Source organism: Chelmon rostratus, chromosome 2, assembly GCF_017976325.1.
Source record: "Chelmon rostratus isolate fCheRos1 chromosome 2, fCheRos1.pri, whole genome shotgun sequence".
Classification (NCBI taxonomy): Eukaryota; Metazoa; Chordata; class Actinopteri; order Chaetodontiformes; family Chaetodontidae; genus Chelmon; species Chelmon rostratus.
The window spans coordinates 13,550,281-13,567,093 of NC_055659.1; the positions used below are offsets into that span (position 1 = coordinate 13,550,281).

Below are 16,813 nucleotides of genomic sequence, written 5' to 3' on the forward strand. Positions count from 1 at the left end.
ATTCACATCTGAATTTTTTAAAAGGAGTAGGCCAGCCCTGGTGATTGCCATGTTGATAAAATCTGCATGGCAAGTAATTATCTTGGGAGTACGTGTGGTCGATGTTGTTCCATTTCATCTTTGTTTCAATCCACCCTCTCTCTTCTCTGGCAATTATTTAACCCCCCTCACCTTCTGTGTCAGCCTGCTGCGGCTAATGGCTTCACTCTGCTCTTCGCAATCCCTGCTTTTTTTTTATTTTTAACAATGGAAGGCGAAGAGCCATGTGTCTTTACACGACTCTGTCTCTGCCTGGCATTAAATGCTGCTTATTGATAAAGATGTCACCGTGGCAGATGATATGTAGGAAAGAGGGGTTTTTTTGTCCTCTGCCTTGTCAGTGAAACAGGATGGTTGTCTCTTATCTCAGAGAGATATTTGATCATCCTGCTGGAGCGTCCTCAGTGGGGTCAGCGGTCTGTGAGAGGGGGACAGTGACACAGCTGTGGCAGCCGAGTGGAACCAGTGATGGATGACATGCCAGAATGGGCCACGCTGCCTTCCCAGGCGCCTGTGTTGACAGGCTTAGCTCTCGCGTCTCACATTCAGCATCAGTAGGGCTAATCGCGAGTCATGCTGGCCACAGATGTGACACGTGAATATCGCTCCTGTAATTGCTCATTTGTCAACGTCACATTCTCAAAGAGCAGGTTTCCGCAGCCACATTATTGAATGAAACTTGCTGTAATGGACAAACATGAAAAGAGGCTGATGAAATTAAATGGGAACGCAGGCAGCGCAAGCATTTTGCACGTTGCCATTAGTAAGGTCCTCACAGGAGAAGCGTTGCTGGTGTTTAAAGTGGCTATAATCAATATTTTTATATTAACAATGGATCACAGAAGTGCTTGTATGTGAAAGGGGTTGCTTGAAAATTATTACCAGACTCCGCTGTTCATCTTTGTTCTATGGAGCTTTCTTTCTTTCACCTCATTGATTCTGTTTTTCATCTCACAACTTTATTTTCACAGTGTTGTTTTTTTAGCAGGCAGCTGTTTTTCAGGCTAAAAAGCTCCCAAAACTGAATTTACATTATCTGCGCAGCACCAAACGGCGGACAGGCGAAGGCAACAATTAGCTGGTGAACATAGTTGAGCATTAAACAGTTAAAGATCCATTGTGTTGGTGGAAACCAAAAATTCACCGGGTTGACACAAACAAGACTCCAAAGGGGTGTGTGTGTGTGTGTGTGTGTGTGTGTGTGTGTGTGTGTGTGTGTGTGTGTGTGTGTGTGTGTGTGTGTGTGTGTGTGTGTGTGTGTGTGTCGATCGCTTCCGCTGCCTCCAAGTTGCAGGTTATTCCTGAATTTTAGGTTGAAAATGATATTTAGCCAAGGGCCACTTACGAACATTATTTCTCGGGATGAATATAATGACTAGTTTAAATGATATTCATTAATTTTCTCTTTTCCTTCTGATATCCGATAGTGAAAGCTACATTCTGTGTTCCTACAAATGTGTTGGCTCCTTTCTAGGAGTATTTAAATTGTTTTGTGAGCGTGTGTGTTCATGTGTGCGCTCGCAGTGATTATAATCCAAGCCCTGGCTGTAAGCCCTTCAGCCTGTGCTCCACCAGCCGCAAGGCCACAGCCTCTCCCCACCAGTTAATTGCATCTGAATTAGTCCATTAATGTGGCCGTGTAGAGGGATGAAGGGGTGCACGGAGGTGTCTGGCCTCTTTTGACCACTGCAATGTATTATTAATGGGTCAGCAAGTCTGGCAGCTCTGCATTAACTTGGCTAATGGACTGTAGGGTGGGTCTGTGATTCCCTTTCAGAAGGAAATCAAATCTAATACATATTACAAAAAAAGCTTCTTTTAGGCTTTTTTTCAGGCTTTGTTAGTGAGAGCAGAGCAGTGATTTAAAGTGAGCCGTTGCTTCTTGCCGTTGCTTTGTGGATTTGCTCCCTACTGACAGGTTACTGTGGGGAGTCCAAGGTTACACTGAGTCATCACCCTGTGTCTGTCATGGACATGTACAGTAATGTACTTTGCTAATGAAAAGCTAAGTATCAGATCAGATTAATACAGATGATGGTAAATGGCTTACTTTTTTCGCTGCTAGTGTAGTAACCTTCAGGCCATGAGTATTCAAGAGCCTCAGAACGACTGAAGTAAATGTAGGAGTGAGTTGCATGACAAGAACACAGCCGAATAAGAAAATAAAAGCCTTTTATCTAGCTGTATCTAATATCATCTTCTGCAACTGAACATCCAACCTTTTGAGGGATACGTACTGCAGTTATTTAAAATAGACTCAGCAGCACCAGGCAAAAGGAGGTTCTAGTCGCCAGAACCAGAGTGATGCTCATGTTGAATCATTTCCCTCCTTATGATATTCAGATGCCATAATTGAGTCTGATGCAAGAGTTTCTATAACTATATCAAAGTTAGTGGGATTATTCTTTTTTCTGCGCAGAAATAATGGTGTATATAGCTAGAGTGACTGTTTTGTTTTTTAACAGTCAGCAGTCAAAAGAAAATGACTATGCAAAGGTAGAAGGTTAAGGAGTGCATGTGACTGGTGTATTTACTGTAGTCTGATGGTAATGTGCATATTGAGCAGCTGCATAAGCTCGATAATGTTTGTGTAGACATGCAGGAAATATAAAAGGTCAAAACGTCTTAGTTTTTCCTCAGGTCGATACAGTGAGTTTTCAGTAGGTCTGTTTTACATTTTCTCGTCCAAACATCACATTTTACAGTCTTGGTATTTTAATGTAAAATTTGCTGCTTGCTACTTCTAACCTTGCAAAGGCAAGAATATACAGTACATTGAAGTAGCACACAAAAGGCTTTCTGTGCCATTACTTAATTTGTCTAACTCTTAAGTGGACGGTTGGCACTACCCCGTCACCATTAGTAGCTGCAGTCAGTTCTTCATTGTTAGTGGGCACTGTAGTCAGCAGGCTGCTGTGAGCCATTGTCAGAGGATAGCATCAGAGGCTCTTCTTCTGGCTGATAATTAAGTGGCGTACTGACAAACGGCTTTCATCAGATCCCTCATGTGGAACTGAGAGCATGCGAAGGCTTTCAGGGAGGATAAACCAGAGGACGTCACTTTGCCTCCAATCTTTCATGGCCTTGTGCTGCCTCTGCAGTGGAGGAGGAATGGAGAGAAAATGCGCCCCGTGTAGCACAGGAGAAAAGTGTGAGCCTGCGTCGCTCAGAGAACCAGACTCAATTTACAGCGCTGTGCAAGGCGGCTCTCTTTGCTGATATTGTCAGTCTGTACTGTACCGGTTTTCCAGTTTGTCTCGGGTGACCAAGCACACACTATGTGCTACAGTACATCTTTTTTCCCATTTGAGAATCTGTCAATTATTTTTGTTTCCTCAAGGCTGATATAACTTGTGATGACTTTAGGCGCTGAGTGCGTGAGAGTAGATGGACTGACAGAGCTTGAGCCAGAGTGCGCAGTTGTGACAATGACCCCCTTAAAACAGAAAATGTCCCATAAATTCAAGGTCAGATCAATGCTTTTTGCAGGCCTCACATTCTCACATTTTATAAGCTGCATCAACATTTATTGTGTGCGTTTGTCGAGCTGGAACAGAGCACTGTTGTCTGTTACCTGGAAATGTTCATTGCAAACTGGTGTCTGTGTGCTCGGCCAAAGATGGTTTGTTCACTAACGTTTGCTTACATTTCATCGGCAGCTGAAGTGGAGACTGAGAGCTAACTAACGATATCCAATGCTGTGACTTAGCCAGCAATTACCAGAAGTACACAACTGCGAAGCCATTATTGTTAAATATTATTCCTCATGTGAATGTATTTGATGATTAAAGTAGTGAAGAGGTCATTTTAGGATTTGCAATAATGTAGCTGTTGTTGCTAAATGTGAGCTACATGAAATTGGTCTGATTTTCTAGACACAGAATTCTTTAAGATTAACTCTTAGCATTCTTGATTTTCTGTCGTGAATGTTGCACACTTATTTTATTTTCCTGACTTGATTTTAGTCCTGCCAGGTTTCAACCTTTTCGTTCCAGCCTAATCTACAGTGTAGGTTTACTGTTCAGTAGTGTTATCTATCACTCAATTTTGCCAATTTCCAAAGAAGTCCGTGCCCATTATCATTTCTCCTCAATTCTTGTTGGTTCATTGCCAATGACAACCCTGTCGAAGGTCAGAGACGGTCTGAAATAATCCACTTAATGGAATAATGCTACACTTCGGCATGCTGCACCGTGCTGTAGTATAACAAGTGTAGCAACACCAGAGGTTGTACAAAGCGCTTTGACTGTGTGCAGTTTGGCTGTGAGCGAGAGAGTGAGACAGAGTGGGAGAGACACAAATATCAGCAAAAGGGAAAGAGAGACAAAGACAGATAGCTCTCTGAAGGACTGTGATCAAATAGGCCTCATATGAGTGGCTCAGGGCTTTTGTTGTAGTGTGACCTGCCATTCAGTGTTGCATTAAGTGAATTTTTCCCCCACAGCTTTTGAAATCTGCAGTGACTGCCTCCCAATTTATAAGGGGAATGCTCGAATTTCAAACATAGCGTTCAAGCCAGGGCTGTAACCTCAAGTGCACCTAGAAAATAATGCAGAAGTTGTTGTTTTTTTTTTTCTTTTTCTTTTTTTTTTTCCCTTGAATTTTTCTGCAGGTCCGTTCCAAGGTTGGCCTTACAGCAACAAAGCAGGTAGGGAAGGGAATGTGGGTGCATGTGCCTGAGTGAGATTGAGTTCAGAACATTTATATTGGAGCTTTTGGTCTCTAACCCCACTGCTTCTGTTGAAAAGAGAACATCCTTGGTGCAGCATTCATAAACTTCTTATATGCCACTGGAGAACTATGGGGTTTTTGTTTTGGCTCAGCCTACTGTCTGAGCTCTATAGGATGCAGTATCCCTGGATTACTCTCAACAAAATTACTTGGCAGATAAAGTTGGATTTCTTTACTTACTTGGTGTTGTGGAAGATTCCACACTAACAGAATAGGCAGGTAAGCTCATTGTATTTTTTAACAATATGTTTGCAGACTTCTTCGGTTAATGTGTGTCTCTTGGTGGTTGATATAGATGGCTTGGTCTAATATGGGCTTTTGTAGTTGTCAGTGATAGTCTGGTTTTGCAGTAGACAGCTGTTAGCTTGATTGTATTCATCCTTACACATCTTCTCTTCCACTGGTGAAGCACATTTCGTACCTGCCGCCTCCCCTGTCTGTCCTCTTTACCTTTCCTGCAGTTTGAATGTATGGCGCTGGCCTCTGGAAACAATACACCTGTGGAGGCTGATGCAAACCAGTGACCTCAGTTGTCATCTCAATTGGCTCCCCTGTAGTGGCAGGGGAACTTTGACAGCTTTGATTCTTTTTTTCTTTCTTTCTTCCTTGTTTTTATTTTCATTAATGGCACTCTGTGGCTCTTTAAAAATCCTTAATAATAAAGTCCAAGCACCTTGCTAATGTTCTGAAAGGTTTTTTTGTTGTCTCTGTCACTGTTCTCACTTCTCCTTATAACATTTTCTTTTTGAGTCCACACATGTAATCGCTTATCAAGCTAATTTCTTTCTTGCATGTATTGCCCTCATTATATTAGCCAGCCAGTGAAAAATGGGTTTAATTTAGCCAAATGCTCACTGTTGGACGAGGGGGAGAAAAATACAATTTCCCCATAGTGTCATCTCCTTCTGCCGAAGTGGCTGTTGAGTTTTAATTACTATAATACCTCAGTGTGCTACACCAGATGACCTGGGTCTATATGGCATAAGTTAGCGATCATTTTGATTTTTCCAGTTTGCTAATTTTCTTTTGTCTTTGCATTACGGACGTAGACGAAGAGCTCTCCTAGCACTGAGTAACAGGTTGTTATATGTATGACAGATTTGACCTTGGTATGTATTTTTCTGTGGCAGGCAAGCAAACTGTTCATGTTTTATTAAAACTACATACAAGTGAGTAAAGATCAGAGACGAAGGGGTTTAAAACCTAGCACGCCAACATATTACTACTAGATGGCAGGGGAGGCAGATCAAATGCCTTTGAAGATGGTTTAAAAAAATCAAGTTGAAAATCGTTATAGTTGACTTCATTGGTATTTGAGTGTGGGCTTTGGGTCTCTCAGTAGCTTTGCTAGATGCAAAAGAGCTTTGTGGTGTGTGTTGGAAGACTTGGAGTCTGACAGTATGGTGACGGTGGGGGAGGGGTCACTGTAGTGAATAAAGCTTAAGTAGTGCTAAATAGAATTAAATATGTCTTTAATATGAGCTTAATGTAATTGTTTTTGTCATTGAAGCCCTAGAAAAGCTACTTTACAGTCCCTTTTGGAGCCCTTAAGGCAAGTTTGTCTCATGATTTTTTGTGTACAAGTTGTGAACGCGTGTGGTAAAACACGCATTCACAGCATGTGCTTTTAAGTGCTCAAAATGCTGCATCCTGGCACTCCTTTGTCATCACGCTGCAGGTTTTCATCCAGTCAGTCAGGAGAGCCTCGTACTGATGGCCATTAGGTCACAGCTCTTCTCACGGCTAACAGGATTAAATCGTCTGGTGATTGCACCTCGACGAACTTACCTTTCTCTACCTGTGTGTATGTGTGTCCAATGATTTTTTTTTTTTTTTTTTAAGCGGTGCCTTGCTGAGCCAATGCTGTGGCATCCCACACGCCTTCCCACACCCACTACAAATAGATAGCGAAGGTGCTACATTCCGTGGCCTCGGTGCAGATCCCCGAGGCTGAGGAGTACGTTCTGTGTTGGTGGGCATGTCACTGGGTCCATATAAAATAACAAAGGCCTAAAAATACAGTAATCTACCTGTGTGCATGTGTGTGTGTGTGTGTGTGTGTGTGTGTGCGTGTGCGTGTGCGTGTGTGCGTGTGCGTGTGTGTGTGTGTGTGTCTACTGATTCACTTCCCATTTCCTGTATTGTTGGCTTGCTTGCTGCACTCAGTTCTTACTGATTCTTGCTGTCGCCTCGTTCGTTATTTCTTTCTTTCTGTCTTTCTCTGTTTCTCTCGGTTTGGCTCGTTTAAAATGTAATTGTCAATGAATTTGTCACTTGGAGAGAGATGGACATATTGTGCACAGTTCTGAAGTCAAAAGTCATGATGAGTTTACTTTTGGCATTTGTTTTTGCATAAGTTTTTACCTTTGACAAAAAACTTTAATGATTAATGATCAGTTATTAAAATAATTGGCAATTACCTTTCCATTGTAAACTTAGTGATTCATTGATTACTTGTCTCATCTCTTATGTTCCAATAGTTGTTGCGATATTATTGTTGTTCTCTTGGTTTTTTTAGTACCTCTACCTTAGAGTTGTTTGTCGATTATGACACTGTATCGCTCAAATTGTGGTTTTGATTTTTGGCTAATTGTTGAATAAGAAAACAAAGCTGTTTCTGTTTTGTTAAAAGTTCAAATAAAGGAAACATTTAGTGTTTTTTCTGACTGGGACATCAAAATGCTGCTCTCGTCTAACGTGCAGCAGGAAATGCTCAGTCATTTCAGATGGACTTCCTCTCTTGCATTAAATAATTTTCACACTGTTTCACTGTTGTCTGTTGTGACATCTCTTTTTAGTAATATCTGCAGTCCACCAATTTTCTGAACACTATTCGTGTTCATTATACCAGTCCAAAGGCCTTTCTTTCCATTTGTTTGGCTGTTGTTTCACCCACTCATTCATTCACTCGCTCACTCGCCTACTCAATGACCAGTTCTTTCCCTCCCTCTCACCATTCATTCCTCCAAGAGATATCTGTATTTTTGAACAGATCTGAACCATGTATCTCAGCTGTGGCTGTCTTTTATATCTCTCCATCGTTCAGACTTGCTGACAGGTCAATTAGAGGTTGAGGTCCTATCCTCCAAGCGATGGTACTTGCAGGAATGTTTGCTTGGGTCCATCTGATTTGTCATTCTCCCCTCATCTGTACAGACACTCCATACAAGATATTAGATGTGGCAACACAGGCCTGCGTAATATTTTTACATGGCTGTTTCTTTCCACTCTAAAAGCCCTGTGGTACATTCTGTCTTCTATTTCATTGTTAATGTGAAAAGACATGTTGATTTCATACAAAATGGGATAAACTTAAAACGGTACAGTACTGTGGTTGGGTATGCAATGTCACCTAAACTAACCTTGCTTTACTCTGTGCTTTATACTGTGCATCCTTTTGCTTTTCTCCCCAGATCTGCTCTTTATTAGAAATATGAATTGAACTCAGGAATCATTTTAACTTGGAATATTTGCCTTTATGAGAAGCAACTGTAGCAGAGGTCATTGTAATGTTTAACCACTCGTTCCTGACACCGTTCACCACACCCTATTTTCCCACACACTGAAATGCTAGGGAGAACACTTTGATCGCAAAGACAGCAAATCCAGAAGCATTTAAGTTCTTCATAACACTTTAAGAGTGCCTCTGGGTCATCTCAGACTCTCACGTGGTCTCAGGAATGTTTCAAGTAAACTCACCACTGCACTACTGCCTCTTGTTGCTTTTTGTCAGTTGTGGCAAATATAAGAGTGGGCTGTGTGTTGGTTTGTTAGAGCCCCCGTACACTTTATTTTTCCTTTATTTTATTATTTTTTGTAGCTTTGTCTAGAGGCATATAGTTGCAAGAAAATGGTTTGAATGTGGGAAGACCAGGAACTTACGGGGGCATTGATTTACTCACGTTGGACCACAGTGTGACTCTTCCTCTCCCTCGGTTGCTGGTGGTCCTTCCTATGTCATAACCGGTATGTGTGCATACATGTGTCTGTCCCAGCATGCCGAGTTCGCTTCCTTGGGTCCCTGACCGTGTGCACAGGATGCCTCCTCCTCCCCAGCTGTGAGGAGCAGGGCTCTGACATGGCCTGTCCCTTTAGCTCACTCTGAACGTTTGACACGCCGAGCGCAGAGGTCAGCCTGACCTACTTTCCCCTGGCGGCCCTTCTGCTGAGCTGCAGCGCTCCTCAGCGGGGGGGCAGTGAGGGCGGAGCTGCTTACGCCTCCACTGCTGTCCTGGTGTGTTAAATCATCGCCATTTGTTAGGAGACACGTTCCAGTGTGTGCGTGTTTTTTAAGGTGTGTAGGAGGCATCCCACATACACACACACAGGCGCACACAGGCTTGTGCTGAGGTTGGATATGAAGTGCTCTGTGGGGGTTGCAGGTAGATGCTGGGCAGCACTTGGGCAGGACCCCTGCAGTGAGCTCTGTCTGACTCACTTTGTGTACCACTGTTCACACCCTCTGACCTCTTCCACCTACTTCACTTCCCTCTGTACTGTAGGTCCACTTATACCCTTATACCAACTTAGCCCACTGCCTTAAAGCGAATGTTTTATACTCACACAGACTTAGATGGTAAATCTAAGGAGCTGCTGCTCAAATGCTGACATATTGTTTATATTCACAGCAGTAATTGGCCCTAATTTTTCATCAGCCTATCATTGTCTTGCTCTCCCCTTTCTCTCCTACTCAGCGAATACACTATGATCTATCAAGTGCAGCGACTGTGTTTGTCACCATTTTCTTTTTCTTCCCCTGCTGCTGTTGTAATATTTTAAAGTCCCCCTTTGTTCTGGTTCATCTCTCTGCCTGCAAATAACCCACCGCCTGTTAGTTTCAGAGCACACATGTGTCTAAAGCAGTGGAGAGAGTTTATCAGACACAGTATGGGACATTGCGGGACACGGGGACTGTCAGGAGGAGAAGAGAGCAGGCAGGCAGAGTTCATTAAAAAATAAACTTCTAATGTAGCAGCAGGCCTCGGTTGCTTGACTGTATCAATGATTTAGGCCCAGCAGAAGGTCCTTAATGGATAGAGCCACCTCTCTGTGCAAGTTCAGCTGCTTCTGTCCGCCTGGCATCAAGTGGCACACACACTCTGGTTTTAAGCACTTAAGTGTGTTTGGCATTGTGCAGCTTGCATCACACACCCTCCACTCAGGCGCTCCCCTGTTAGACATGTCTCAGGGTTTTAAAGTAGCAAAGCATGGCTAAATGGAGAGCCTTGTATCTGTTTGTCACCATCCACTATACATGATCACATACTGCGCTCACATTGTTTTGTTTTTTTTTTCATCTGAATTAATGCTGAACTGTGACAAGGCAAGGGACCGAGTGTGGCTAAAAGGACAAGGCTTGTGTAATGGTGCTGTCACTGCAGCCTGTGTAAAGTAGTCTGGCTGGGCCTTGGACAAGGAAGAGCATCTGTGAGAGTAGGCAGTATGTTTGTGGACTCAACATTGGGGTCAAATAGTAGGTGACTTATGTCAAGTCTATATGACTTTTCAGATCTGATTGTGTTAGATTAGCTTTTTGTGGCTATATTACATTCAGACCACAGAGGGTTCTGATCGTAGTGCAAGCCTGAGTGCTTCCCTATCTAGTTGTAGATCTGATATGAGTGTGACCAAAATATATTGTGGTTTGAGGCTTTTCCATAAATGTACACGGGTGTGTGACAGGCTGTAGTGGTCGATGTTTTACATGCTTATGGTAGCTATAAGAGATTTAAAAAAAACAGAAACAAGAGCTAAAACTGTTGGCCAACGAATCGCTCAATAAATTGATTATCGATTAATTGAGCAGTTTCAAGGAAATATGAAGATGAATGTGAAGATTTGCTACTTTTCTGTGTTTTATAGAGTTTTGAATTTTAATTGAGTTCAGGTAAAACAAGACATTTGAAGAAGTCACCTTGGGCTCTCAGAACTTGTGATGGCCAGTTTTCAATCTTTTTTTTTTCTCACAGACCAAACAATGATTAATTGATAATGAACCTAATCCTCAGTTGGATGGACCACACAATTTTTGAATTTGAGAGTAGGGTTTATGTTCGGGATTTTTCAACAGTTTTATTTTGAGTTTTAAAAATATTGGGGTGTGTGGGCGTAGGACAGCCTGCTGGTTTATGACTTGTGTGTCTCTTATTACCCCGACTATTGTATTTTACATGCCCTTGTGTTTCCACCCTTTGAGCTGCTGGAACTGTAAATTTCTCTTTGGAGATGAATAAAGTATCTATCTATTTATTTTGTGCCATTGTGCCATTGTGAAGCATTCAGTTTCCTAAATTCAGGTATTTGGGTGATACTCCACCCAAAATCTTTTGCGCAACCATCTCTCAGCCCTGCAGTCTTGAAATGTGACTGTGAAAATTTTGCATTTTGCTTCTTCAAAAACAGCAGTAGTTATAGTTATCTTGAAAATGTGTCTTTAAAATTGTGGCAAGACAACAAGTGTCAAAATTTCCTACAGCACAATCCGCTTCTCTGCTGTCTCATACTCAGTACATTTTAAACACACATTATAAGACTATTTATGTCACTTCAGGTAGAGTTTTGCACTTTCAGCCATATTTTTGGTTGCACATGCATCTGTAAAGCAGAGAGTGGGTTATGAGAGAGTGGATTATGATTCAGGTGCGTTAAGAGGTTCCATTGGACATGTTTCTTCTGCGCTGAAAACTTGCTATTTAAACATTACATTCATCTTTTGCAAACACTTTTACCCGAAGTGACTTACTATAAATGCATTAAATTTTGATTGGAGCAAGGGTGAGATGTCATACAATCTGTGAAGTGCAACCCTCTTAAACAAACGACTTAAAGCATGTTCAGAGCTACAGTACAATTGCTTAGAACAATAATACAGAATGTGACATGCCAACTTTGTGTGTCAAGATGTAGCCTGATACGTTGGGTTTTTGGGCTGCTGAAGAATAAGAGCTGTGACTCTGCCATCCTGACTTTGGTAGGCACTTCATTCCAACACTGCAGGGACAAAAAAGAGTGGCTCTTTGACTGAGGCGAGTGCTCCTTTGTGCAGTGGTTGCGCCGGGTTGCAGGGTTTGGCCGAGGTTTGGAGGTCGAACGAAGCCGTTCCCTTCACTGCCCTGCAGACGAGTCTTTAACTTGAACCCGATGCAAGCGGCAACAGAGATCTAATGTCATGAACAAATTTTTGGGGGATCCATTGTAACAGGAATTCTTTGTGAAGGGAGCAAACTGCATACTTTTACAGCCTTCTTTCAAGCCTGCAGGGACGATTGTTTGAACTCAAAAGATTTTGGGGTGAGTTTTGCTTTCAGAAAATATTCCCTTCTGACACAAGAACGAATTATTTTGACAATGGCTCCAGTTTCCCCTTCTATATATTTGTGTTGGGGAACATTGTTAGACTTCTTCTGGATTGCATTGGCATTTCAGAGTGATTTAACCAGGGAGATTGACAGCATTACAACGAGGCTGCCATTATCATCCCTCCTGTGGTATAATTGCCTATACTGTTGAACAAGCAGCTCCCATCTTTTGCACTTGGGGTTCTCTCTCTCTCTCTCTCTCTCTCTCTCTCTCTCTCTCTCTCTCTCTCTCTCTCTCTCTCTCTCTCTCCCTCTCTCTGTATCTGTGCCTCTCTCTACTCATCTCCTGCATCCGCTAAACTCATCAGAGAATCCTACAGCTTTTCAGTGTGGCCATCTGTCAATACCACTCCATAAAGTGGAGTGGAGAAACGTGTGCGTCCATTGGCTCTTGTAAGCCCTCCGCTGGCCTGCCTCCAGCTGGTTCTGAGGGCCTTGCTGTAGCTGGTTAACCCAGGCCTGGAGCATGGCTCTCTAGCCCTTGTGGCTACTTCAGCCCACCTCGCCTCCCCAATCAGGCAGCTGAATGAACCTGCCTCTTCACTGCCGTGGAGTAGCTTGTAACACTGTAATGAGTTAACTTTCAGAATGATCTACATAATTTATTTCCTGCCCCCACAGGAGCTCGCTGAAACATTAATTAATATCAGGCACTGGTATCAGCAACCATCCCAGTGTGGGATTCCTTCTGGCTCCTACTTTTGGCACCCGTGGAATTCACTATATATTTGTGCAACCAGAATGCAGTTTGTTGGACATTGATGAAAGATGCTGCTTCCTGATGGCTTTGTACACAGATTGAGCTCCTGTATGTGCATGTGGAATGAAATCTGGACCCAGTTATAGGTCAGATCTCATGCCACTGAGACAAGCTGACCTCGATGACAGGAGCTGTGACTAAACCTAAAAGATACGTGCCAACAAGTTGAATGCCTTTGTTGCTGCTGGCGGTGATGTTCTCCACACTCAAGTACTACAGACTTGTCTGTGTAATCTGGTTTTGATATGTGTTCACTCACCTTGCCACCTTTCTCTCTCTTTTTCCTCCCCACAGAACTCAATACGGCACAATCTGTCATTGAACAAGTGTTTTCTCAAAGTGCCTCGCTCCAAAGATGACCCAGGAAAGGTGAGACTTTCAAACATGAATTTGATTATAAACAGCGAGGAATGCATGTTATAATTAAAAAAAAATACAAATACAAGAATGCGTTTAGTTTCTCAGCTGGCAGAATTCACTGTTACAACATTTTTTTTTGCTGTGTATCATGCTATCTCTGCTAGAAAAATGTTACCTTTGAATGGCTGCCAGGACTCTGACAGTCTGGAAATGCATGGCATGCTCGTAATCTATTATGAACCTCCCACCCCCGCAGAATTGCATTTCAAATGTAAGGAGAGACTAGTTTCTTGGACCAGCACAGACCACAGATGTGGGTGAAGGGAAAAAAAGTCAAAGACTGGTAGAGATGGGGCCATAACAGGGTAGAAGTCAGGTCATTTCCAGAATCTTCCGTCCCTGAAGTGTTTACTGAAGGTGCTGAACCTACTAAAAAAGTCAGACCTCACTTGCTCTCTACTCAGCTCCGTCTCCGTCTTTTTCTTCTCTGTAAAAGAATCACCAAGTCCAACATGTTAATTTGACATTTGAATCTCAGTAGGACCACCTACAGTTGCTTTTTCGTCCCGGTTTACTTCACAGTCTGTAGCAACCTGATAAATAGTGTCCCCTGGCCCGCTGAGTGGTTCATGAAGAAGGAGCCTATGCTCCTATATTTAGTATGATGGCGTGCATAGGTCTAACCATATGTAGCCTAACCCAGATTTCATCCCGGCACTGTCAGAGCATACGCTACATATGCTTAGGGAACCGCACAAATAATTACACACACACACACACACGCACGTACACACCGACACATGCATGAAGAGCTACGCCTAGCTGTGTAGAGGATGGGGACTGAATGCTAATTTCATGTTTTGCTGTAATCCTCTGATATTGACACTCCTGGGAGCTGCTCCACTAAATACAAAATAATCTATTGCTGTATGGATCCCATTCCAAATGCATGGCCAACGTGCTCGCATCCTTAATGTTTAATTTGGAATTTTCCTCACTCCCTTCCCCCCCGAAGACAACTTCAAAGAGGCGCTAGCCGCTCTTGATATGTTGCATCAATATTGTAATGTGGCAGGAATATGAGAACTGCTGGTTGGATGAGATAGGAGAGTCATGTCGCTCTCTGTCTGTCTCTCTCTCTGAGATGGTGTAAGAGATGACAGTTGGTATTGTACACACACATACACCCTGTCTACCTCGGTGGTGGAGATGCAGCATGCGAAGGCTGGCATTAATGATCTTTATTTTAATTGTTCTTATGTCTCGGCCTGGAGTGTCAAAGATGACCAGTGTGCTTGTTGTGTTTGTCCTTCCTATATTTACACACAAAAGGGGAACTAGATGACATAATTTATGTTGATGTATGAAAATGAGCTGCATCATTTATGGGAAGAGAGCACATCTGTTATCAGGATCTCTTTTGTTTTTTTTTTTGTTTTTTTAAGAAAATCTCACAGCAGCCTTTGTTTTATGGCTGCAGAGAATATTATGGCTTTGCTATGTTGTTGCCACAGACTCCACGGACACACTTCACTTGGCATTGCTACAGTATATTGCAGTATATTTGTGAATAATTTAATGACTCTTTATATGTTTTTCTTTTTTCCTGCCAACTCTCTTGGGGTGGGTGTAGGGAAATGCAGAAACTCCCCTCCCATGAGGGTTAACTTAATGTGTCCCCCCCTAATTAAAAGGAACACCACATAGACTGGCTTTGTCTCTGTGACTCCTAATTTTGAAACATCTGCATCTGCACCGCTGCAATTAACCCCTGCATCTGAACACAGAGATGGATCACATGTACAGACCCTTTTTTTCCCTCACCTTTTGCATAAATTTTTCACTGAAGCTTCTTGTAGAAAACATGTGTGTAATGAGGGGTCCGCAGCATTTTACCAGAGCCTACATCAGTATGAGGTGTTTCTTCATCTTTGGTTGATTGTGCTGTGAATTATTCTTCCCTCTGAGGAAAATGTTAATTGACCCCAAAGCCTTGCACATATTAAAACTTATAATTTTAACCCCCTGACGAATATAGGCCAACCTTGGCTTTTCATTTTAACAATTGCAGCAGTGGTGTATGTGAGCTGTGAAAATAACAGATTTGCTGTCTTTACCAAGAACAGGCCATTGTGCACGCAGCCGTTATTGTATAAATACTTGAGATACAGCTTGTTCTGTGGCCTCTCCTGTTGTTCAGTGAATTTCTTATGGAAATAACAATTATTCTCTCTGCTAAGGAAGTAATTTTAAAGGTCCTGATCTCACTTTCTCTTGACAATTGAGATTTTATCAGGGGCCATATGAAATATTAAAAATGAATTCAGAACTTGTAGGGCCTTAGGGTAAAAATCTGTACTGTAAGCTGCTTTCCTGTTGTTTCGAGGAGGAACACCATTGAAAAATAAATTAAATGGGGCCGAATGCAAAGATAAATAATGCAGCCTGGTTGTGGAATTGCTTGCTGCAGCCCCAGAGCCAGCCCCAACTGTTCTCTCCTTGATTAGCCTCGCTCAGACCTTAGAAGAAAGCAACACGGCAGGGCTAGCGCTGCCTCGATTCCTGCGCTGAGACTGTGAAGCCTTCATCCTTGGCAACAGCGCTCTGACTCAGTACCTGAGGCTGAGGAAGTACAGCTTCAGGAAAGGCTTAGCATTTCACCACCACCAGCTGCCCTCACCAGCCTCTCATTGAGGAGCAGCCGCAGAGGAGGAAAAGCCAAGCCTTTCTTACTAACAAAGCCCACCCACACGCCGCACAAACTCACAGCTATCAACTCAAATAAAGGCTTCGGCTGATAGGACAGACTTTAGCAGAGCAGATGAGGCCTCCTGATTTTTAAATGGTGTTGTTCCAAAGCGAGTAAATTACAGGGCCAAAGAAAGATCTGGTGCTCGTTTCCTGTCACGTTAGAGGGGAAATGTCTCAGTCCAGTGCGAACATCTTCGGGATGCCACATGAAAAAGTGATCTGTTGTGTCTTTTCAGCTTATTACAGGTCTCTCTTTTGTTTGCAGGGATCTTACTGGGCCATCGACACCAACCCAAAGGAGGACGCCTTGCCTACACGGCCAAAGAAGAGGCCGAGGTCTGGAGAGCGGGTGAGTGCGATGAGAGAAAACACATTTCTCTGCATATGCTGTTCCTCTGCTAAAGCTTCTGTCTCCATCTCTGCTTGGTTCAGGATTCATCTGCGCCTCTGTGTCTCTACTTCTGCCTCAGTTTTCTTTTCCGTTAACCCTGCTTTCTCTCCCACTCTTTCTCTACCACACGCAAACACACACACACAGACTCAGTAGGAGTTCATATCCAGACTTTATGTAACTGCCTCTCCATGCTGCTTCGCTAGCCTGTCATGAAGCGGGGTCCTTATTAATAAACTATGCCCCAGGCAGCCATTACATACATTACATTCTGCACTCACTTTTTTTAACAAACATCAATTAATGCAGAGCTGTGCGCGCCGGCTATTCTGAGCGGGAGCTTTTGTCTTTAATTATGGATGAGTTTCGTCCAGTGTTACGTACAGCTGTAGAGGCTTTAGTGAGCTGCTCAGATTGACCTGG

The 16,813-nt window shown here is 42.9% G+C and overlaps 1 protein-coding gene across 1 annotated transcript in view; it reads left to right on the plus strand.

Annotated features, from left to right (window-relative positions):
• Positions 1-16,813, plus strand: part of foxj3 (forkhead box J3) — a 72,201-nt gene that overhangs the window by 39,305 nt on the left and 16,083 nt on the right. The window contains exons 3-4 of the mRNA XM_041957365.1: positions 13,183-13,257; positions 16,265-16,348. Of these exons, the coding sequence (XP_041813299.1) occupies positions 13,183-13,257; positions 16,265-16,348 (159 nt within the window). The remainder of the gene's footprint in view (positions 1-13,182; positions 13,258-16,264; positions 16,349-16,813) is intronic.